At 39.3% G+C, this 26,344-nt stretch overlaps 1 protein-coding gene across 1 annotated transcript; it reads right to left on the reverse strand.

Annotated features, from left to right (window-relative positions):
• Positions 1-295: 295 nt before the first annotated feature.
• Positions 296-21,889, reverse strand: LOC146309345 (hemicentin-1-like). Its single transcript, XM_084744308.1, has 11 exons — positions 21,724-21,889; positions 11,638-11,913; positions 11,223-11,549; positions 10,155-10,373; positions 9,477-9,704; positions 9,107-9,370; positions 6,223-6,492; positions 5,948-6,109; positions 3,847-4,062; positions 3,289-3,531; positions 296-1,585 (listed from the first exon to the last, which is right to left on the reverse strand). Exons 1-11 carry the CDS (start codon positions 21,779-21,781, stop codon positions 1,383-1,385), a joined length of 2,466 nt encoding a protein of 821 aa, XP_084600434.1. The 5' UTR covers positions 21,782-21,889; the 3' UTR covers positions 296-1,382.
• Between the last annotated feature and the right edge of the window lie 4,455 nt (positions 21,890-26,344).

The raw sequence follows: 26,344 nt of genomic DNA on the forward strand, positions 1-26,344 counted from the left end.
CAAATTGAGAAAAGCATATGTATGTATAAAACGGGGATTAAAGCTACAAGAAGTTTTTAACATTATTATTATTATTATTATTATATTCAGTTTACTGTCATAAAGATATTCAGTTTACTGTCATAAAGAGGTCTAGAAACCAGAAAATAGTCACATTTGAGAGGCATGAATCAAAGAACGTTGATATTTTTTTTCTTAAAAAGTATTAATTGTTTCTTGAAAACACAACAAAATGAGTAATTTATGCGCATCAGATATATTCAGGCCTGTATGATTTCAATGACAAAACAATCTGTTTGAAAAGCCACATTTTTAATATTAAAATACAGTTTTGCAACAGTCACAAATATTTACAGCTGTATTCACAAAAGTGTTGCATCACAGGTTGGACTTCAACTCCAACGTTTACATACCTGTATGTAGTCCGTTTTCAACATTACAATGTTCCATCTTTACTTTTTCTCATAAATAAATATAAGGTTTTGCATTTACAAAAAATCTTATACCCAATATACAGTTCTGATAGGCATTCGACAATAATACCTGCAGTCATTCATACAAAAGCATACAAGTGTGGAACAAGACAATTTGTCCCATAATGCTGGTCACAGTGAGGCACAAAAAATGGCCAGGCACAGAGAAGGCTACAAACTGAGAAACAAGTGCAGAGTGGCTTACAAGAAGCGAAGGGACAAAATGAAATTATGTGTGAACAATAGCGTCCACAGTTAGAGCGAGGCTGGTCTCGTTTATCACAGGCACGATACAATGCACTTGGTGTGGTAAAAAAAAGGAGGTGTGCCCTTCCTGATAGGGTGTTAAACTACAGCAGGCTCAGGGGCAACACTTCTTAAATGTAAGAGAAACGATCGCTTTGTAAAATAAGTACATACAGAAGTTGAGAGACTGAGTTTGAGTGAATATTAAGGGGGGGGAAATAAAAGCACAAGCACTTATGAGTTCAAGGTCATTAAAAAAAACATTCATAATTATGTCAAATTCCCTTTATGAAAATGAAAAACTCAAAACAACAAATTCAAACAGTTTCTCTGACAAGTCAGAGCCAAATTTTCAGTCCTTGCTCCTCCTCTTCTTTCTGTCCAGTGAAAACAAGTAAAATCCAGTAGTAAATATAAAAATTGCTCATCTCAAGCCGTGGTTGCTCATATCGTAATTAGATAATTCCACGAAGGAGAAAATACTTGTATTATATGTGGGGAAAACAGATGTGAGGATGATGGAGTGTTTGACATTTGGAAGAATTTCCACACAGTCTGTTGTGGGACTGCTGGCTGAGTGGTATTCAGGCCCTCCGTTGGCAGAGAGATGCAGCTCATTCAGAGTGGTCAGCTATCCATCCTGTGCTGTCAACAGATGCAGTGCTAAGACAGTTTGGTCATTGGAAACTGCATGTCCCAGCCGTTGTGAGCCACGTTGCCATTATGGGTGCTGAGTTTCGGGTTTTTAAGACTGTAGCGACGCATCTTGGTGTTCTTGTAGTAGATGGAGTAGATGAAGACGAAGATGACGGAGATGATAACTACCGTGACAGCCACAAATCCAGCTATGAGGGGAAGGTAGTCCTCTGTAATGAAACCGATCAAACAGGCAACATATTAATGTTTAGGTATTTCAAAATAAACTGCAATAAATGCAAGTATCTGATCATGCTTCACTACATCTATGTGACCTTTTAGTCATAAAATTCAGTCCTTTATCAGAGTCTTACTTGGATGCAGGCATTATTATTAAAAATAAACATTATGTAAAGGTTGCTCATTGTCAGCTTGACCTACCCAGTGTTGGGGAGCAGTGAACTACATAATTAAGCTTGTTTTAACTACATTCTGCAGTAGCTTCCCTATAGTTCAACTACATACGTATTTGCATCATTTGCGATTCATGCAGTGAAATTACTTGGTATTTTTAGTGTAGTTAAAGCTACAAGGACTTTTTCTATTTTGGTGATTTTGGAGGCCCCTGTGGACAAAACAGAAACAGTTTATTCTATAATATTGTGACTAGGGCTGGTTGATATGGACAAAATCAAATACCACACTACTTTTGACATCTTGACATCGATATTTATTAATAATTCAGTGTGATTGTGATAATATTGTATTTTACTTCCCCAAAATATTAATACATGAGATATATATGAGATTTTACACTAATGTGGTTATTATGACTAAGTGGAAAATGGTACGTTAGAAATTAAGTTCAGAAAATTACATCATTTTACTGTACTTTAAAAGCACAAAAAACAAATTTATGCCATATCACAATATACTGATATAGACAATATCTAGTCTCATATCACAATATCGATATAATATTAATATATTACCCGGCCCTATGTATGACCTGTGAACAGTGGGCACTTGTTACAATAAACTGAATTAAGTGATTTTTTTTTTTTTTGACATGTGACATGTACATTGTCATTTTTACTACTTTTTCTAAGTAGCTTTAGTTTACCAAACTAGATTTCTCCTTCAGGTAGCTTTGCTGTAGTGTGAAGTAACTGGTAGCTTGCAAAGCAGCTTCCCCAACACTGAACCTTCCCTCAGATGGGAAGTCGGGCTGATTGTATCTGTGTGATTATTTAGAAAACATGGAAGTCCTTCTGATTATAAGATCTGACAACAGATAACAAGTCACCGTATAAAAGAAGCTTAATATTTTCAACAAAACTTACCCAAACCTCCAAACATTCCACCGGCCTTCTGACTTTTTGTTTCCGCCTTTGTACGAAAACGGCGTGGTATCATACCGCTCAGAGAAATCACACGGCGCCACTTCGAAATTAATTTCAAGGAGAGAATCCTCTTGGAAGCTGAACGACTTCTGCTCTTCTGAGCTTTTTCTATTGATTTAATGTGCACTGTTTTTTTAATTATTTATGTCCCACCCCCAAACTTACTTTTATATTCTATTTTTTTATCTTCTTTTTTACTTTTCCCATTATTCAAATTTATCAACCAAATATATCACTATTGCTGTTAATGGTATTGATTATTATTCTTCCTTTGCTTTGATTATCATTTGTTGGGGTGCTGGGATAACGGGCTGGGGTGTGGTGGGAGGGACACGCGGTAGCTATAAAGTTGTTTGATGCCTCTCAAATGTTTTAATGCTTTTGGTCTGAAAATGACTAAATTATATTCTGCAGACGTTTAAACCTCATTAAGTTTTGAGTGACAGAAACCCTTGACAATTCTTGCATGGCTTGTATATCATGCAAAAGAGAGGGGTATAGAAGAGAGTTTAGATCAAGAGTGTTGTTACCTTTTAGAATCACTTCAACCTCATGGGAGATGGTATCAACGTCGTTGGTGGCAGTGCAGTTGTAGAGGCCTGCCTCAGACACGGTGAGTGTTTCTCCAGACAGACGGGGCACTTTGTCTGAGCTGTAGAACCACTGGATCTTCGGAGGTGGATGACCATCAGCTTCGCAAACAAGCTCCTCGGGATAACCGCTGAACACTGGGATTGTCTTTGGAAGCTTTGTGGTATTAATGATGGGCTTATCTGTTGAGAAATAACAGGAAATAGTGCAGAATGAGACCAAAGAATATTCAAAAACTATGATCACAGTACATTTAGTAGAACTACACGAATGCTATTATATTAACTGGGTGTGGAGTTCACAATAACTTTCACACTGCCTTGCACTTTTTCTTACTTTAAGGAAAGTGACAAGCTCTGGTGTGTCATTATATTAAGAAATCTAAATGAGCTGGCTCCTTGAAATGATTTAGTTGCCATTAAATGTCCATCATCAGTTGGTCTTACGATGTTAGCTTAATTATGACTACCGAGCAGCAAATGTAAGTGTGATCTTACAGTAGACGGTGATGTTGAGAGGACTAGACATGTTTATGTTCGGAGGAGGCTGTGATCCCATGGTTTTAAGGTCCAACTGAGCCGCACATCTGAACTCTGCTCCGTTGTCTGTTCTGTTCAGAGTGACGTTGATGGTAGACAACACACTCAGCGTCGATCGAATCTCACTGATGTCACAGTCTGTGCCAGGCAAGCAGCCAGTCACTTGCATTGAGGCTGATGGACACAAAAGAAAAAATGTGTTTAATTTATACATTGGATCAGAAATTCTTTTTTTTCCCCCCACTTTAACAATAAAGATGTTGACAGTGAAGCATGACTCTTTTGTGTGTCCAACATTTGCTCTGTCAACATAAACCAATGTCTGAATTCAAAATTTAAGCACAGCTGGACTCTTTAGAAAATAAACAAAGAAACTTGTGCACTTCTCTACACTTTATTCAATGATGCAATACATTTCTTGTCCTTATGTTCATGAGATCAGATTTGTCTGCTTCCAGAATACAGCCACAAAAACCAAAATATGGTTTCCTGATTTTCACAGCGTGTTGAAATGTGACGAACACTGATATACATAAGAGATAAACTGATAAGAAAGCAGGGTTGTTTTTTTCTGTGGTTGGTCTTTTGGTTGTCACATCACATCAATGTCGAAGATACAGTCACTTCAACAAAACCTCCCTCACAGCACTTATGAAGATAATCTTTTACTTATCATGCTGGCTGTCACATGAGCAATGTCTGATCATTAAAGGAAATTAAGTACCATTAGGATAACTTATTATGCCTATTTTAAAGTAAACTTAAACTGTTCACACTTCAGTTACACATTTTGACTAATCTACAGTTTATCATTTTCAATGAATGCACTTCGGGGCTGTGTAGTATCTATAGTCATGACTTATATCAACAGAAGTTCTCATTTGTCTTCAATAATATTTACTCTTAAATGGTAACTTTGGTATTTTTCAACCTGGACCTTATTTTTTCATTGTTTCTGTGTCTTAAGTAATGAGGGGGGACAAATCTTTGAAATTGACGCAGTACTGAGGGAGAAGCAAAACTAATAGCAGAAACTCACAGCATGCTGAAGTGACACAGAGCGCTGCCAAGTATCAATTCTGGTGTTCCACTGCCGCCTCCTAATCACACATAAAGCTGATCCTTATAATTAGTAAAAACAAGTAAAACCAAGCACTTTTAGTGTCTGATCTTAACTTAAGTTCCCAAGATAGCAAAAATCCTTACTTCCTACTACAGAAGCAAATCCCAAAACCATGGCTGTGTCTTAACTTAACTCAGACCTCATATCTTAAATTCTCCTAACTAGATCTGTAAACACAACTGACACTCATCTTGTCATGTGTGTACCTGTGTGAAGAATATACAAGAGACTGCCTGTATCCATGACAACGGCTGTCAAACTTCACTTGTCACCAGTGAACTGGCTTGCAAAAGGACATTCAGTTCCAGCTTTGAGGAGTCAGGAGGACTTAATCGTGTGGTGGAAGAGAGGAAACCCCCCCTTTTTGAGAAATTTCCTTGGCAATCATTAGCCCAGGATGAGGATTTCAACGGATGCAGCAAGTTAATAAAATTCTAAATTAATTGTCTTGGCAGTTGATATGCAGTACAGACATTGTCCTCTTGCACAGTGTTGTGTGACGTATATCCATTTTACAGACCACCCGCGACTAACCCACTTCCGGTGTCAAATCTGTAGCACACATCTATTGTCACCTAGATGCCTTCTCATCCCCAAGTTATAAAAATACTTCACAGTTTAGTGTTTGCTTTGTATATAGTGTGTATTTAGTATTTTTGATATATAAATAACTGTTAGCAACATTAGCTAGCCACAAGCATTAGGTCGCTACGGCTCTTTCTTTACACTCAGCCCTGCCTGGAAGAGCTGCCCAAAACAAAAATGACTGACATACTCCGTATTGTGAAAGTGAGCATACATGTTCGGTGCCGTTTGTGTTAAATCACACTTATTCTGCATATTTGTCAGCTGTTTTAATCAGGGAGAGGGATGGAGACGAGCAAACACTTTCTACGATGCTGACACAGCAAAGGTATGTGAAGAATGATTCCCCACCTTTATTAGTTGGTTGGAAGGTTTCATTCCCTTGGTACCACTGCACAGTGAGGTTTCTCACAGGAGCAACATTTGTAATGTTACACTGCAGCTGGAACTCTTCCCCCTCCAACACTGAGCTCAAGCTGCCCACACGGCTGATGGAGACGCTGTCTGGTGTTTCTGCGGGCATGATTTTATAGGGTGTTAAAAAATGATCAGGATAGTTCCCAAATTTGAGAAACACATTTCAAGTTGTTGGCAGTGAAAGTACAAAATAAGTGAGCAATACATACTGTAGAGTGTGAAGTCTAAATGTTTGTGGCATGTTCCTATTCCCTTAAACGTGGCAGTACAAACAGGCCTTACGTTCCAGTCTTCATGGGTGTTAACAAACCAACTTGTGCTGTTAAGTTTGTGGCCCTGCAGAATCTCCCAGGATATTTCTCCTTCTAAATTTCTGGCACCGGTTAATGTTGGCTGGCATGTTGCATTCTGGGAACTGCCTTGGTACTGAATCACCATCCTGTCTGGAGTTATTTTGATTGGGCATTCTTGCTTGGCACCTGTGGAACACAGAGTGGGGGAGAGAAATGTCATTCCAGTCCAAGTCGGTACACAACCATTATCTTAAGACAACATTTACACATCCAGCGCTGTGGTGAAAATATTGTTCAACAGGCTGCAGAACAAAAGCTGGGTCTCGGGAGGCAACAGGAAAAGGCTCAGGAAGGATATACCCCTCCCTTACAAAAATCTGCACTTGCTACCCACCATTCTTTGTGCATTCTTACTGCAATACGCACCTATCCACCCAGCCCATTTCCATCTAATAGTTATACTAAAGTAGATATATACAGTTTTATTAGAGAACTATAACATCAACAGGCTGTGAGAGGAAGCTTAAAACATTGGATTACCTTCAAAAGGTCACGATGCTTACTCATAATCATACCAATATTGATATACTGATTTTCCACTGGTTTTGACACACTCATATTTATCATTAAACATGTCTGTCTCATTCAATTATGAATTACCAGACTTCTCCTAACTTTTTTAAACACCACTGTGTTGCTTTAAGTTAACTCCTCATCCCTCAGGCTACATAAATAGACCAAAACAATCCCATTTTTTGTTCCTTATAAGTCTATCAGTCTAACGGAGCCGTTTCAATCTCGACGGGAAAAGCAAACATGAGGTCTATAACTAACTTTAGCTCTCAGGAGGCACAACTTACTCGATCGTGTCCCGTTAGAAAGCGCCAGCAGCTCTAACGTCCAAAGGACTGAGAGCAGACGAAGATAGTTCAACTCATCCATCTGAATAAAGTTTTTCCGGCAGCTGTCGGTCCTCTTGTGTTACACTGACCCGGCTCTCTGCTTCCCCTCAGCTGTACGGGACGAACCAGCGGCGACTTGTTGACTTTTAGGGAGAAAGCTAAGCTAAACTATGGCTGCGTGCACCGCACAGCTCCAGAGTCAGCCCTACATCACCGGAGAGGAAACTGGGAAACATCCCTCCCCCTAACACTGGGCGCGCGCTCACACACACACACACACACACACACACACACGACAAGGCTTCACACCCACTGTGTCTATAAATGTAACTAGCTTGTGCAAGTTGGCTACAAGTCAGACTTTAGGCCAGGACATTAACGTGTTGGTGGCAGCATTAGATATATAAATACAAATATTTAATATATATATATATATATAATAATATATCAATAAAAGAGATTGTAAATAATACAAAAGAGTCTGTAGAGCCCATGTTAGCAGCTCTTCTGTACTGTCTGCACAGCATAGAGATATAATGAACTAGAAAGTGAATTCAAAGATTGCGCCCATTCAGTCCAATGAGAGTTGCTCGCCAGCTGAGGTAATGCTAACTAACATTAGCATGCTAACATGCTCACAGTGACAATGCTAATATGTTAAACAGGTAGTTGTAATGTTTACCGTTGTTAATCGTGTAGTCCAGGGGTGTCAAACTGCTGGTTTGGCATCACCTTATCTTTTAACAACACTCATTAAGCATTTAGGAACTGTCAACACAAATTGTTGGAAGCTTTGAAAGTAAAATTCTTTCTTCTTCTTGGTTGATATACAGTTTCAGGTCCTCAACAATCCACAAACTGTCATCGTTGACCTGAACTCTTTTACTACACATCCACTTTGTTGCAACACATGCAGAGTGTGTCTTTACATTGTCTTGCTGAAATGAACAGGGTATCTCTAAAAAAAGATGTCATCTGAATGGTAGCATTTGTTGCTCCAGAACCTGTATGTTCCGCATTAACGGGGCCTTCACTGATGTGACCGTTGGCCATCTGAAATGTGGACACATTAGACCACAGCACAGTTTTCCACTTGGCATCAGTTCATCTCAGATAAGCGTTTCTGGATGTTGTTGATATATGGCTTTCACTTTGCATGGTAGAGTCTTAACTTGCAATTGTAGATGCAAAAACAAATGATTACTAACAACATTCTTCCATAGCCTGTCAAGGATGCCACATTAATACCTAATCATGATACTGTTACTTGTTACCAATTAACCTGTTTACCCTTTGAAAGCTCTAAACAGGGTTTGTTTTGTTTTTTTGAGCATTCAGCAACTTTTCCAGTCTTTTGTTGCCTCAGTTCATTTTTTTTGAAGAGTGCTGCAGACATGAAATTTAGAGTGAGTGCATATTTATAAAAAACAACTGTACTGTATTCAGTTGAATACAAGTTGAAAAGTAGTTGCAAATTATTGCACTCTCTTTCAATCAGTATCCCAACCTTTTTTCTTTTTTTTTAGAATTTGGGTTATAAGACTATACAACAAGTTATGAATTAATTAATTTAGTATATCAAAAATATCTTTTAAAAACCTTCCATCAAAACAAACCCCAGATTTTGCCATTTGCACAGTTGCCACATGGTGGGAATTATTAGTGTGAAACACTGAAGCCCCTGATTTCCCCACCCCCAATACAGGAACTCTTCCTCTGATTGGCTAGTAGCCTACTTATTGACTCTGTTGGTTAGGTTGGTTATAGCGATTATTTTGCATGAATATGAATACAGGTGTGCCCTGAGATTTTGGCTTGCCCTTTGGTGTGCCTTGTGATGACAAAGCATTGGCCTACTGATAACATCAAAATGGTTAGATACATTATATTTACCTTACCTTTTACAGTGATTCTGACTGTTTTAGAGACATTTCCTTTGTCATTCCAGGCGTGACATGTGTAGGAACCCATGTTGTATGCCATAGCATTGTGGATGGTCAGACGGGACACTCCATCTTCATTGTCCTCCATGACATTGGCAGCCTGGTAATAATTCCATAAATATTTTGGTCGTGGGTTGCCCATGGAGGAGCATTTCAGCGACACATTAGAACCAACATCAACTTCAGCGTCTTCAAGCTCAACTATCTGTGATGGTGGGTCTAGAGACAACGATTTAAACAATAAAAGTTATGAAAAAAAAAGTTTAACAAACTGAATCACTCAAGCTAATGGTAGGTATTTAGGTTTTTCATCAAAATAACTTACATATGACAGTAATTTCGATGGTCTGATTGACACTTCTCAGTTTGTTTGAAGCTGTGATCACGTACTGCCCTGTGCCCCTTCTTGTTAGTCTCTCTGGGAGGCCCACCTCCTCGCCATCTCTATACCAGTTTATCACAGGTTGAGGATAGCCTTTAACAACGCAGGTGAGGTTGTGAGAAGCGTCCTCCAGTGCCGTGTAAGTGCTTGGACAGCTCAACTCTGGTCCATCTGAAAGCACAGAAGCACCAAAAAACGTTTTAGACTTACAGTGGTTTGCAGTGTACCTGACCTTCCTGAAGTCCCACCTATTTTTGGTCCAATAAGAGTTAAGCAAGCTTGGTACTGGTCAACTTTCTCCTTCCCTGTGACTTGGCTGTACTTATGCTATGTGCTTGGCTTGTCTATGCCAAATTTTGAAGATGGTTAAACATTTGTTCCTGGGAGACCTGTAAAATCAACATATATCTTATGTTTGCTAACTAGGTGGTCAAAGATTGATGTCTTTACAGAAGAGATCCTAGAGATTTGACAAAAATGAAAAGTGGAAAAACCAAAGGGCCTGTGTGTAAAATATATGTGCAAAGTGTTGAAAATAAAAACAACCCAGAAACAAAATGTCGTTCCTCTTCTTGATCATGTGGTGGGGTGATTGTTTTGATGACTGGATGTGACACTCACACAACACATGAACCGTGATATTCTTTTTGATGGAGGAACGGCCCTCAGCTTCAATAGTGTACCAGCCTGCGTTCTCCCTGGTCAGAGGGTCGGCCGGGTTTATGATACGGCCACCTTTCAGCCATTTTACATCCGGGCTGGGATTTCCTGTCACTTGGCAATGCTCCGCTAGAGTTTCTCTTTCCCGTAACTCAAGAGAAGAACACACATCTGGTCCATCTATTGCAGAAGCAAACACAGCAATCATTTATCTTTTATCTATCGTTTTATCTTTAACAGATTAAAAGCAGCTAAAACGGAAATGAGGCACAAGAATGGACTGAAATATTGGTGTTTTCCCCCTTCATCATCATCATCATACATCTAGAACTTATTATGTGATAGTGAAAATGAGCTCTGAAATTAACAGTTCTCATTGCCAAATAATCGTATGCTATTTTGTTAATCAATCATTTGATCAGTTCAGCATCACAAAACAGCGAAAAATGTCACAGTCACAGTTTAAAGGTGATACCATGTTTGATCAAAGACATTCAGCTTACTACAGCAAGAGAAGAAAACATGTCAAATCATCACAGTTTAGAAACTGAAACTGTCAAATGTTTTGCATTTCGTTTTGACAAATGATTTACATGATTAATCGATTATCAAAGCAGCTGCTGATAAAGTATGTTCTCATCAGAGTATATTCACGTGAAAAAAAAGATTTGTTGTGTTTTCTATACCCTAGAAAGAGCCCAGAGCAGGTCCTCTTCTAAGGAGGCCGCCATGTTGAATTGGCATGTTTCTACAGTAGACCGAAATGGGCCAGAAGACATTTGGCATTTTTAAAAGTTTTGTGACCACTGTAGTTCTAAATTCTTGGAAGGGGAGGGATAAGGCGAGCAGTATTCAATTAGTTGCAATCTACAACCTCACCACTAGATGCCACTAAATTCAACACGCTGGTTCTTTATTGAAGGACCAATATTTAGTGCAAAAATGAGTAGTGCATTCAAAATAAGAGAGTTGTTACCCTAAATATAATGTGGAACATTTCAAATAGGTAAGAACAGGTGGTATACTTACAGCGAACTATAATAGGAATCTTTTTTGAAGATAAATTAAATTGTGGTCCCTCTGGCCCCAGGTCCATATGTGCCTCACATCTGAACGTGACTCCATTGTCTTCTCTACTCGGTGTAAAGGTGAGGACAGACGACTCATTCACTGGTTTCTTACTGGGATTGTTTAAAGTGTCTGTAGAATAGAGTGTGTCTCCTTTGTACCACTTTATAGTGAGATTCTTAACAGGTGCTATATTTTGGATGTCACATGTGAAGTTATCTTGCTCATTTTCATTCATCAGAGCAGGGACACCACTGCTGGAGGTGATACTGATGGTATCTGGGAATGCTGGAGAAAAGGTAGAGGTTACCACACACACATCTGATAGTATTAATATAGTATAGTATTCTGTTCTGTGCAAAATAAGCAGACTCACTATAAAGTACAATGTCTAGTTTCACATTGCACTGATCAAACTGACTGTCTGTATTTGGGTTGATGAAGCATGAGGCAGAGACATCCCAGTTTTTTAGTGTATTCACAGTCCAGGTCAAGTTTTTGACCGGTTCTAGACTTATGCCTCCCTCTGTAGCCTCCCAGCCGATTCCTTCAAAGTTGTTCTCCGATGTGCTGCAGTTGCTTGAGACTGGGTCTCCATATTTCACCACAACACTGGGGGGGCTCACCTCAATGGGACAGGAGGCATGTATACCTACAGCATGGGAGTGCAGTGACAAGTCAGATTTGCATAACTGCCACAAGTGAAACACGTCAGTGCAGTGTTAGTGCCTTTTATGTATTATCAGTAAGGTCATTCAATAGGGAGTATTATTCAACACCATGCCTGTTCTGTGTCAAAGACTTGTGGAAACTCTGTAATATGTAATTAAAAAAAAGTTCAGACTTCCTTGAGTTTAAAGTATTTTCATTTTCATCATCACATACCATGTAATATTTCCTATTCAGACACTGAAAAAGAAAAACACTTTGTCTTTTTATTTTGAGCATTTGTGCACAAGAAGTCAAACTGCTCGCGGGACATTGAAAAGGACATGTTGGAAAAAATACATAAAAAAAATGTATAAAAAAAGAATATTGTGGTATAAAGGACTAATTATATTACAGTGAAGACTTAAAATTATTAAGAGGGGAAATAATTCGGTAATTCATCCTGTCCCATGGGTGCTTTCCCCAAAATTGTCCCGACTGGCCACAAAATCCTTTTATTTAGTCCCTTTACCATTTATTAAAATGACCCTATACAAAAACAATGTGCATCAATCAAATATTGGAATAGGAAAAGTGAATATCAGATTAATGTATTTGGAAAACCATTTTGGTGGACTTTTTATAATAAGGTTACTGCTTTAAAAGACTCCCCATGATGACATTACGCAATAATACCCAAAAAAAAGGAAGATTATTGGAAAGTATAAAGAAGTGTATCAAATTTAAAATTGAAATTTACCCAGCAACATGATCGAAACTTTAAGAAGGTTTGCTATTAAGGTAAGCACAGTCTCTATGTAATCTCATCTACATATTCCTTAAAATCTTTTTAATAACCCACAAGCAAAAATCTAAAGTTATAAAAAAAATATAGGCTATTCTTCAGTTTTCTTTAAGATGTAGCCTACATCTACAGCAAAAACAGAAAATAGAGCAACAGTTTCACAGAAATACACCATAAACTACACTACTTTACAATAAGATGACCTACATAAATGATCTATAAATCGTTTATAATTAGGTTATATAACAGTTTGAGATCATTAACTCACTGTTACAACACATAAGAAAAAAGGGCAACAGTGACAGTGGCAGATATCTGTCAATAAGTTTAATTTAATTAATTTGATTTCTTATTAGGTTATCAGTATTTCACCACTGTCAGCATGTCTTAATAGTCAAAAGGTTTAATTTGGCTTATCAAATTGAAATATCAGATTACTTTTTCAGAATGCTCCATTTTACTCTTTACAGTAAGGCTCCCTTTGCCAGTTATAAACATTAACTTATTAGTAAGATTAATTAGTAGTAAGCAGTAAATGGATCTTGTCAAATAGTGATATATGAAAACTGTGTTACAACTTGTTTATATAAATGTTTGTTATTGTTATTAATGATTTAATAACTAATTATGCCTCCGCCCACCAAAGGTGCCTGGCTAACACTCTATGAACTGATTAAATTTTGGAGACCAACGCTTTCAAGATGGCCGCAAAATGGCCGCCCGACAGACCTGTCTCTAAAAACACACTTATGCCAATGACTTGGTCAATTTTAAAGCTTTTTTATATTTGACTTTGATATACTTTTGAATAACTATGTTGGATAGTATTAGGTAATAAAGGTAATAGCTCTTTCCTTGCAATCTTTTCTCATTAACTGTATCAATAGAGCCATAATTCTCAAACTCCTGGGACACTTGCAAATAGGATTTATAATGAATCAATGATTTCAATCATGTGTAGGGAACACAAAAAGCTACAGTTGTATGAAACTGTTGCAGGCATCATGAAATCCATGATACACATGTTAATTAACATTTTTATCAACCATATGCCATATTAGTTCGTGGCCTAATTAGCATGTAAATCTAAAATAAATGTTAACGAGAGATATTTGTTAACATTAGTTAATAATTATGATAGCATTGCACTGTTAGTTAATGGTTATCACGGTATTAACTAATGTTAACAGTGTCGTAATAAACTATTAAATAATGTATGAATACATAGTTAACGTGAACATTAGTAAATGGTTACTAGACACTTTATTTAGCATTATGTAATGCTTTTTACTGCATTAACTAATGTTAATTATTGGACCCTTATTGTAAAGTGTTACAGGGTGGTCTTATTGTATATACCTATATATATATATACTGTATATGTAAATGACCTAATTTCATCATAGTTAAAATAGTTGGAATCTTATTTTGAAGTGTATTGTTGTACTCATGTTGCCACTTCCGGTGAAAGGGGAAGTTTTATTTTGAAGGGTCGCTGAAGGCGCGTAGCATTACGACAGTAAAAAAGACGGTAAATAGTGACAGACAAACAAGCATGGAAGGAAAAGGTTTTAAACTTGAAACGAGAGTAAGCTGTTAAAAGGAGATTAGCTCCAGTCGAGAGTGGCAACAAGGTAAGCTTAGTACTTTTATTTGTGTTTAAGTTATGAATTCATTACTTCATATTTTTAAAAGAGTATTGTATTATCTGTTAAGCAAGCTAATGTGCTTTTGTCTTGTGCTTAACTTCTGTTCAGCTCTTACGTTGGTCTATGAAGACAATTATTATTAAAAGACACTAGACCATCAGTCCTGGCTACAACTCATTTCGACTGGTACGCTACAGTAAGAGCTTGACCATCCCCCGCCGCCATGCTACACAACATGGTTCAACGGTCTCAAGGTGCATACTCACAACGGACAGCAGGTGGCAGAAGCTGGTCAGGAAACTGAAACGGTAAAGGAAAAAGGAAAGCTACACTCAAAATGGAGGGAGCAACGGCCTCTTCTGTGAACCCAGAGGACATTAATGAACAAATTGCTTGTTTGCTAAAGGAAATTAAGGATTATAAAGGCTTGCTCCAAAATGCAAGTGAAAATACACGGCAAGAAATAAAGGACACAATCAAATGCAAAGAAAAAATGTTGGCTGACTTACAGTGCAAAGTCCAGAGCACTATGGATGAACATCGCCGCTCTGAACGTACCAAAACACCAACAGAAAAAATGCTTGCTTATCAAAAGGAAGAAGTAAGTAAAAAAGAAAAGGCACTTATCAGATTATATGAACAATGGAAAATCCAAATGCGCGATGCAAGACAAAAACTAAAGTCAGATATAAGTGACGCACACCTGTCATCTCTTGTAGACATTTTAGAGAAAGGAAGAGATGACATCATGAAACTCTACATTGAAATAAGAGCTCATGTAGCACCAACAGCTGATTTAAGGCGAAAAATTGATGCATGTGAAGCAGTAACTCATGATATTATCAAAATCATATATGAAAGACTTTCAAGTGTTGATGGAGAATTTGACGCAGAACATGAAAAATGTCGTCTGCGTGAGTTACTAGATCATGATTATGCACCATCCATTTATGGTTCCACTGCTGTGCAGTCAAGTGTCACCCTCTCTTCATACATCGCATCAAAACGAGCCGATGCAGCGGCAGAGTTGGCTGCAAAAGAGGCAGAATACAAGATAGTACAAGAAGAAAGGAAGCAAAAGGAAAGGATTAAAGCTCTAGAGGAGCAACACAAGAAGCAACTGGAAATTGAAAAATCAGCGCTGGAGCGTTTGCAGGCTGAAAGGGATGTGGAAGCAGCTCGAGCCAGACTTGAAGCCTATGACAGAGAAATACAAATGAATGACGTTCAGTCAGTAAAGAGTGAGCAGGTGAGCCCAAATTCTGTGTCTCAGCCCCCTGCACCACACCCATCTAACACAGCCATGTTGCCCCCTGGTGTTGCTCAGCTAGCACAAGCTGTGCAAGACAGCATAACAATGAACAGACTTCCCATACCAGAGCCAACAGTGTTCAGCGGTGAGCCAATTCACTTCATTGAATGGAAAGCCTCCTTCATGTCACTGATAGACCAAAAGGGCATCTCTGCTGCAGATAAACTGTATTACTTAAAGAAATATGTCAGTGGTCCAGCTCGCAAATGTCTAGAAGGCACCTTTTTCAGAAATGATGAAGCAGCCTACCAAGACGCCTGGAAAAAACTCAATCAGCGATACGGCCAGGCATTTGTTATCCAAAGAGCCTTTAGAGAAAAGCTATCAAGCTGGCCAAAAATACAGTCTAAAGATGCAGAAGGACTAAGAAACTTTGCCGACTTCACAAATGCTTGTTTACTAGCTATGCCTCATGTAAAGGGCCTGGAAATATTGAATGACTGTGAAGAAAATCAAAGACTGACACAGAAACTGCCAGACTGGGCAGCCGCCAGATGGAATCGTCAGGTGACAAAGGCCCTGATGGAAGGTAAAGATTTTCCCAGTTTTGAGGACTTTGCTGCATTTCTGCTGCTAGAAGCAGAAGTTGCCTGCAACCCAGTCACCTCCATCCATGCTCTTCGCTCTTCTGAGGTATGCAGCGACAAAAGAAACCTAAAGGACATTAAAAGAAACAAGGCAAGCGTCTTCAGTACAAAGACAGTGGAACAGTGTGACCAGCAAACTCCTGTTAGAGCACATGTAGGATCTTCATGCACGCTTTGCCAAAACACACATCAGCTCCACAAGTGTCCAAGCCTCATGAAAATGTCCCTGGAAGAAAGAAGGACATTCATCAAAGACAATAAACTATGTTATGGGTGTTTAAAACAAGGGCATAATGCAAAGGACTGTAGACACCGCCTCACCTGTGGCATTTGCATGAAAAGGCACCCTACCTGTCTTCACGATGAGAACTACAGTAAAGATGTTAAAGGAGAAAGACATGTGAGTATGGAAAATGCAACACAAAACAGCACAACAGAGGCAGCAGCTGTTATGTCACTTAATGTTGCCAGAGAAGGACATACTGCCAGCACTTCAATGATTGTTCCAGTTTGGGTGTCATCTGCTGCAAACCCACACAAAGAAAGGCTTGTCTATGCTTTATTAGACACTCAAAGTGACACCACATTCATTAACCAAGATGTGTGTCATGAACTGCAAGTCAACGCTTGTCCAGTGAAACTAAAACTAACCACCATGATAGGGGAGAATACAGTTGTAAATAGTGAAAAGGTGTCAGGCCTCCATGTGAGGGGTTACAGCTCTGCAACACACATCCTCCTCCCTCCTACATACACAAAGGACTATATTCCTGCAAACCCTGAACACATACCAACCTGTGAAACAGCCAAACGCTGGAGTCACCTACTATCAATCAAAGATGAAGTCCCACCACTCCTGGGTTGTGAAGTAGGTCTCTTGATCGGTTACAACTGTTCCAGAGCCTTAGCACCTAAACAAGTGATACTAGGCAAAAACGATGAGCCTTATGCTGTTCAGACAGAGTTAGGGTGGAGCATAATTGGCAGTTCAGCACCTTGCCTTGAAACAGGTAGGATGGACAGCCTTTGTCATCGTGTTTCTGTAAAAGAGGTCCCCCCAGTAACTCCCATTGATGCAATTCGTGCACTAGAAAGTGACTTCAAAGAAGTGAGTGGAAATGACAAAACAGTGTCTCAAGAAGATCTCATCTTCCTTGACAAACTTAAAGCAGACATAAGGAAAAACGAACAAGGACATTATGAAATGCCATTGCCCTTTAAGGAAAGGCCATACATGCCTGATAACAGACAGCTTGCAGAGGTCAGACTTAACCACCTGAAAAGGAAGTTCTCCAAAGATGAGAGATACAAGGAAGACTATGATAAGTACATGAGTGACATCATCAAAAGAGGTGATGTAGAGGAAGTCCAGGATGATGGAGTCCCTGGTGAGAAATGGTACTTACCACATCATGGCATCTATCACCCAAAGAAACCAGAGAAACTACGTGTTGTCTACGACTGCTCAGCCAAGCATAAAGGAACCAGCCTTAATGAACACCTTCTGTCTGGACCAGACATGATGAACAATCTTACTGGTGTCCTTGTACGTTTCCGACAGCATCCAATAGCTCTGATGTGTGACATAGAAAAAATGTTTCATCAGTTTAAAGTTGCAAAGGGTGATCGTGACTACCTCCGCTTCTTATGGTGGAACAATGGAGATTTAAGTGCACAACTACAAGAGTACAGAATGACAGTACATCTCTTTGGTGCTGTGTCCTCCCCCGGATGTGCAAACTACGGATTAAATCATCTGGCCAAAGAGAACAGCCTTGCATATCCATTAGGTGCACAGTTCATCGCCAGAGACTTTTATGTGGATGATGGTGTTGTGAGCACAGAGACAGTGGAGAAAGGCATACAGCTGGCACGAGAAGCACGAGAACTATGTGCTAAAGGTGGTCTGCGTCTCCATAAGTTTGTGTCAAACAACAGTGATGTTCTAAACAGTATACCAGCATCTGAACATGCAACAGACGTCACAACAAAGAGCCTTGCTCTCTGTGATAAGCAAATAGAGAGAGCATTAGGTATTCATTGGAACACCGAAAGAGACTGTTTCACATTCAACATCACACTGAAAGACCAACCTCTAACACGGCGTGGAATATTGTCCACAGTTGCATCTATATATGACCCCCTTGGCTTTGTTGCCCCCTACCTTCTCAGTGGGAAAAGAATCCTGCAAGAAATGTGTCATCATGGTACTGGTTGGGATGACCCACTGCCTGAACACCTTAGGCCAAGGTGGGAGCGATGGAGAAGAGATCTCATCAACCTTGAGAAAATACAGATCACCAGATGTTATTTGCCTGTCAACTTTGGAGAGGTGGTAAAAAGAGAACTGCATCATTTCTCAGATGCGAGCACCACTGGGTATGGACAGTGTACTTATCTAAGACTCATGAACAGAAATGGAGATGTTCACTGCGCTTTCATCATGGGAAAGTCCCGCGTGTCCCCTATAAAGGTAACCACTATCCCCAGGCTAGAACTGACGGCAGCAACAGTCTCAGTAACAGTGAGCAATATGCTCAGAGAAGAGCTAGTCTATGGTGATCTGAAAGAGTTCTTTTGGACAGACTCCAAAGTTGTCCTGGGATACCTAAATAATGAAGCAAGACGTTTTCACACATTCGTTGCAAACAGGGTGCAAAGGATTCGTAACAGCACAACACCCCAGCAATGGTTTTATGTCTCCACCAACAACAACCCTGCAGACAAGGCGTCGAGGGGAACAACAGTGGATGAGCTGCTGTCATCCAGTTGGCTGGAGGGTCCAAAGTTCCTGTGGGAAAAGGAAATACATCCCCCAGCAAATGAGTTTCTGGAGCTGCCAGTCGGAGATCCAGAAGTGAAAAGGGCTCAAACATTGCAAACAATGACAAGTCAAGTGAGTCTTTCTGACCGCCTGGTGAAGTTTTCGTCCTGGTCTCAGACTGTCAGTGCTGTAGCACGCCTCAGACGGCGAGTCCTAAAAGATAAATCAAACGCACACTCTACTGTGAGTGAACGACAAAACACAGAGCTTGTGATCATCAAAGACCTGCAGAGACAAGCATATCAGGAAGAAATCAAAACATTAAACAAAGGAAATCAGCTGCCAAGGAACAACAAGTTGTATCATCTTGATGTCTTTCTAGACAAAGATGGTGTGCTCAAAGTGGGAGGAAGACTACGTTGTTCAAGCCTTCCTAGTGCATTCAAACACCCGACAGTCATCCCCAGAGAGCATCATATCACAAAACTGATAATTGCACACTGCCATGAAAGGGTTAAACACCAAGGAAAGGGCTTTACCATTAATGAAATCCGATCCAGTGGCTATTGGATCCCAGGTTTAAGTCGGTGTGTTACATCTTACATTCGCCAATGTGTGATCTGTCGGAGACTAAGGAGACCAGTGGAAGGACAAAAAATGAGTGATCTCCCTAGAGAACGAATGGAACCCTCTCCACCTTTCACATACTGTGGCATGGATTGCTTTGGCCCCTTCCTGACTAAACAAGGACGAAAGGAACACAAAAGATACGGACTGCTCTTCACATGTTTTTATTCTCGTGCCATCCATGTTGAGATGCTAGAGGATCTGTCAACTGATGCCTTCATAAATGGCCTGCGCTGCTTTATTGCATTAAGAGGCTCTGTCAGACAAATTAAATGTGACCAGGGCACCAATTTTGTAGGTGCCAAAAATGAACTGAACGCAGCATTACAGGAAGTTGATGCAGAGAGACTGGCAACCTTCCTTGCAGAAAAACAGTGTGATTTTGTCTTTAATGCACCTCATGCAAGTCACGCTGGTGGAGTGTGGGAGCGACAGATAAGGACTGTAAGAAATGTTCTGAACTCTACACTCTCACTCGCTCCTGGTAGAATCAATGACGTCTCCCTACGGACTCTATTATATGAGGTTGCAGCAATTGTGAACAGCCGCCCTCTTACAACAGACAACCTGAATGATCCAAATAGTTTGGAACCACTCACTCCTAATCACCTCATCACCATGAAGCCCACCACTGCACTACCTCCCCCAGGCAGGTTCGAGAGAGAGGACTTATATGGACAAAAAAGATGGCGCCAAGTGCAGTATTTGGCAGAACAGTTCTGGAGCCGTTGGAGAAAGGAGTACCTCCATAACATCACAGCCAGACAAAGATGGCATACGCCTAAGAGAAACATTCAAGTGGGTGACATAGTGATGGACATAGATGAAACGCAACCAAGATCTGTGTGGAGACTTGGAAGAGTCTCAGAGACTGTACAGGACGAAGATGGACTCGTTAGGAGAGTCAAGTTATTTCTTGGAGATAAGAATCTGAACAAAAGGGGAGAACGCATAGGCAAAACGTCTGTTGTAGAACGTCCAGTTCATAAGTTAGTTCTCCTATTAGAGGCTTCTTAAGCAGAGGTGGAATGTAAAGCTAAGGACTGAAATGTACATGTGTTTATGAAGGGTCATTTCATGTTCAGAAATTATTTGTGTTTTAAGTTGTAGTGTATGTAAAACACATCATAATTTGGTGGGAGTGTAAATGACCTAATTTCATCATAGTTAAAATAGTTGGAATCTTATTTTGAAGTGTATTGTTGTACTCATGTTGCCACTTCCGGTGAAAGGGGAAGTTTTATTTTGAAGGGTCGCTGAAGGCGCGTAGCATTACGACAGTAAAAAAGACGGTAAATAGTGACAGACAAACAAGCATGGAAGGAAAAGGTTTTAAACTTGAAACGAGAGTAAGCTGTTAAAAGGAGATTAGCTCCAGTCGAGAGTGGCAACAAGGTAAGCTTAGTACTTTTATTTGTGTTTAAGTTATGAATTCATTACTTCATATTTTTAAAAGAGTATTGTATTATCTGTTAAGCAAGCTAATGTGCTTTTGTCTTGTGCTTAACTTCTGTTCAGCTCTTACGTTGGTCTATGAAGACAATTATTATTAAAAGACACTAGACCATCAGTCCTGGCTACAACTCATTTCGACTGGTACGCTACAGTATATATATTAGAAACTTTACTTTTTTCACGTGAATCTTGCTGGATTGAAAAAGTTTTTGATGTTCTGCTGAAATGTAATGATAAGGATTATTCGTGTCGTTGTTTCAAATAAATAAAGACTTCTTTGTTATGGCCAGTTGTCTCTCGGTGCGCTCTGAGCTGGCAGCCTGTTTTGGGTCTGGTTTGCTTTTGGGTTTTTTTGCATATGATACCGCTCCCTTCTGGTTAAAACAAAGTTCTGCACCTTCTGTAACGGTTTTACCTGCCGCTATTTTAATGTTAATGATGAGCGCAGGTTTTCATCAATCACGCTCATTCAAAGCGTTTTTCACGCGTCGGCGCATTTCATATGAAAACATGCGCTCTGTGGTATGACAAGACAAAAATATACATTACACGGCGTTCATTATAAAGCCTACAGAGAATAATTAAATCAAAGAAGGAGAAAACCGCTCAGCCTACCTGTCGCACTGAGGAGGAACCCCACGAAGAGTCGAACAAATGTAGTGCTGTCACTCATTGGATTTGTTTGCTCATTTGATTTGAACAATGTCCTTTCTGTGTTTGGTTTGTTCCACCAGCTCTTCTCCGCTCCTCTTCTGTCCTCATCTGTACTAAACCAGTGAATACATTCAGAGCAGAGGGAGGGAGAGACATACAGTCAACACACTCTCTCTCTTTCTCTGAACACACACACACACACACACACTGTACCGTCCATGGAGGCGTGTGTGTGTGTGTGTGTATGTGTGTTTCTGTGGGATATTTCTGTTATTCATGAGTCATGGATGTTACAGCCAAGAGAGATCTGCTGTCATGATGAGCAACGTTTTTAGGACATTTGCATGGATTCATGTTGGTCTTTAGTTGTGTTTTATTCATAGTTCGGCTTATTTAAGTGGTGCTCTATGACTTATCGATATTCAGTGTAACAGTAATAGGTACACCCTCGGTTTGGAGAAGTAGAGAGGGGCCACAGCAGGGAAGCTAAGCAATGAACTGCTGTGAACAGGGTCAGCAACAAAATGTGTTTTGATCCACCTAAAAACACAACATGCTTTCTGACTGGCTAATGTGCTGCTCACTGTAACTTTGCCTGAGACTGTTTCATAACCAGTTAAAAACTCCTTGCTGTAGTTTTAAGTACTTTTATTTTATATGTTTCAACTGATTGATTAATACTGCTCTGCTTTACAACTATTACACACTTTTACCAGCCCCTGACGTCAACAGTCTTCTTCCCAAAGAAACAAATACACCACATTGCAGACTGGACCAATATACCTAAAACGTATTGGACTGTATGGAGATCATGAAATAAAAGAAGAAAAGAAAGTACTTACTGTACTGCACTGCTGCAGTTTAAACCTGCCAGCAGTTGATTAGGCACCTATTCAAAATCCCTCTTCTGCAGTATGTTGGTGTGATGCAGTTTCCTCTTGCTTAAATGCAAAGCGACACATGGGACACCTGATGCACAGTGTGTAACTTTGAGATTAACTGAGCTTAACTCTGAGCACTTTGACTTTCTCTGCAGTTACAATGAAAATATAGACATTTTTATTCGGCCGTACAACTGAAAAAGATATTTATGTTAAGATCTGCTTGAGCTCTGCTTTACAACCAGAAATAAGAAAGTCATATTAGTAAGGAATAACAGTGATGATACCATTACTTTCCTCAGTCGGCCTAAACTGTCAGAAATGTTTTGCATGCACGAAAGGCTTCATTATGCCCACATTTCTTAAGGTCACCAGCGCATAGATGCACACCCACACACACATTTTGAGACAGATTGCGTGTTTGCAGCTCCACACATTTCCTACATTTTCATGTTTATAGATCAAAATAAGACAACATTGTTATCACTTCTGGTTAACTGTTGATGTAGTATTGTGTCAGAAATGAGACAGGGTGTTTATGTTTTGATTAAAAGCCATTATAACCACAGTATTAAAAAATTGTGCTTTGTAATGAAATATGCATGTTGGCTTATTTCCAAAGAACATTTTAGCTCTTCTTTCACTTTCAGGAAGAAGCAAATATGATCTGTGGAATTTCCACACTACACAGCATGTAGTCACATCCTGTTTTTTCTCATTTCAGACTTCAGACGTGAGGGATATTCCAGGATATGCAGGATATGAATTCCTTGAAACAGGGAAAAATCTGACCTTTTGTACTGATAGAACTGTTGGAGGGATGCTAATTATGAGTCACTTAAGGGTGGTTAATTTGTGGGAGACACATCTCCAAATCATACTCTTACCACCTCTGCATTGATTTATTTAAAAAATGCAGACGTTTCAGTCACAAAGACATAGTAATCATACAGTGACATAGTGCTTAACTACAGGCCATAACTGCATGATAGTCCACAGATGTGTTGGAGATGCATCTATTTGTGTCACATGCTTAAAATTCTCAACTATTAAAATATATAGCATCCACAAATCCCTTAATACCACTCGATAGGGGGGTAAAGTTGATAAAAGACATATCTCCAGCAATAAATCACAAATGTGACAGCTGAGACAGAGATTTTGTGGGGGAGTGTAGAGCACGCAGTGTAATCACATCCTCCCTGAGCTCTTGTGACCCACAGAAATGATGAACAGAAAGCTGAACAATGTGTTTATAGTTCAAATAGGGAAAGTAAGAATAAACAGCTGCGCACAGCGAGGCGTCTTTAATCCAGTTAGGGTCAAAGGTTATTTCAGCAGTCCATCAGGTGGGAGCAGAAGGGGAAGATAGAAGACGATATGCAACGAGGGAGGTCCTGAAGACAAACAGCGGGCTTCATTTAAGAAAACAAGCATTGAGATTCCAGTCATGTTGCTAAAACACTCCCCGGACACAAAAAGTACAATAGACATTACAAACACTTTTCTCCACTATCACTCCAGGAGGCACGCAGTCATATCAGACTCGGAAGGTAGTTATTTAAATTTTAATAAATTTTCAGTGGCTGCATGCAAGCTTTAATCTCTTGATAAGGGGTCTGTGTTTCCTAGATACAAAGCCAGAGGGACTGAACCAAAACAAAGATGGCTCCAAACAAAACTTAAACGTTAACAAGTGTCACTGACTCTCCTAAATGTTATGAGGCATGCATTGCATGATCACTATCAGCCTAATTTTCCACCGGTACTTCCTGTCCATGTCCAAAAACATAAGGAGAGCACTGTCGGCCACCTCTCCAGCCCATTTGGATTAAATGTGCTCAGATGTTTATACAAGTGAGTCACAGAATAATGAATGGTGTAAAAAATAACAGCTATAGTACAGGAGTGTTTTTTTCTCATGATGAGGGATTTACAGAGTAGATGCCAACACAGAGAAATGTGTAAAACAATGGATTCACCTTCCATATAAATTTGTCCATGCTAAAGGAAAAAGGCTCATTAAACAATCCCTCCAGGATTTCATTAAGAGGCTTTTTTAGGGAAGGATTGTTTTTCACTTTTTTTGCAATGATAATTGAGCAAATGATAATTGGAAAAATAAGTTGCGATTTTTTTTGTATAATTCATTAAAAAATCAAAGGCAATTTGAGAATTAAACTGCCCTCTTTACCAAAAATATGTTACCATAAATTCTAACAAAACTTGCCTTCTTTGTAAATGATGACGTGCGCTGGTGGGGTAGTCCACAGAGAAGCAAAATCTTTCGGAGCTCAAACTCAGTCAACAGCAAAAAATCATAAAAATGCACACATTGATACATGTTAATAACGAAGACAAAACCTTGTGCTCTTCTCAGTATCCAATACAAACTAACTAAATAAATAAAAATAGCTTATAATAACAGGTTGAGTTGATTCATTGAGATGCATATGCATGACATCTGATTATTGGAACTCACAGGAAGCTGTGATGATTGGTCAAATTTGTAGAAAAGTTGCAGTGATTGGAAAAAAAAATTGCAAGATTGTGCAGAATTCAAGGGGCTTGGTTGAATTTGCATTCACTGATTGATTAGCTGATCACCTAATTTCCTGGAGGGATTGCTTTAAGTTAGTACAAAAAATTTTAACTGGTTATGAAACAGTCTAAACTTAATATCGATGCCCCTGTATGACTTACAAGAGTAAACGAGACCAACGAAAGCATTGTTATCTCTCTCTATTGTTTCTCTTAATGCCACTGGGACAGATTCTCCTCGAAATCAGATGAAATGAATCTGTGTTTACAGTGAGAAGTACATCAACCAGTTAAAAACAAACAGGGAAAATTTTTTATTTAGATGACTTTACTTTTGATGTGATATTTTGTGTTTTGTTTTTTGTTTTTTTACCACAAGTTACCTTGTAAATGAACACAGTATGAAGCTTTAATCTTCCCACAGATATGATTGTGTGTCTCCTGCTATTAGATAAGATAGATTTCTTATTAAATAGGATTTTCCACCGCATATATTTAAAAAATGGGAGTGGGGGAATAAATGGTTAGTAATAAAAAGTTCCTGAACCATGTGATTCTCCTGAAAACCTCCCAAAATTCAGTTGAACTCATTCTTGGTCAACAGCGCTGGTTAATAATCTACATGCTCCTGCATACCAGAGTACATGACTAGAGAGTAGAGGGATAAGTGAGAAAAATGAGCTGTCAGGATATAACGGATATAAGGGGCTCAAGAAGACAAGATTACCTCTTTAAACTTTTTCCTGTGACAAAGGAAATGGCTTTAAAAATGTACCTAGGAAAGGACAGGGAAAAACACTTGACAACTTGTGGTGAGTTGTCGGGAAACTGATAGGGTGACCTTGTACTTTTAGAGAAAACTTACATCAGCTTTAGTGACCAGATGTTTTTTTTCCTCATCCTGTCTGCATCTATAAAACTGAGCAGGTATTTAATATTCAACTGGGAGATTTGTGAAAACAGAGAATAACACGAGAGACATTCACAGAGCAACAATATGAGTGTTGTCCATTTACTTACTGAAGCAGAGCTTACTGTAATGTGATAGTGGAAAATGCATGAGTCTAACAGAGGTCCCTCTGTGTCCACAGATTCCTTGTGTCTCTGTTGGCATTTTGTAGCCTTTTTCTTTATCTTGTGCAACAGCAGTGAAGTCAGTG

The sequence above is a fragment of the Lutjanus erythropterus genome, chromosome 19, assembly GCF_056507025.1.
Source record: "Lutjanus erythropterus isolate fLutEry1 chromosome 19, fLutEry1.hap2, whole genome shotgun sequence".
NCBI lineage: Eukaryota > Metazoa > Chordata > Actinopteri > Lutjaniformes > Lutjanidae > Lutjanus > Lutjanus erythropterus.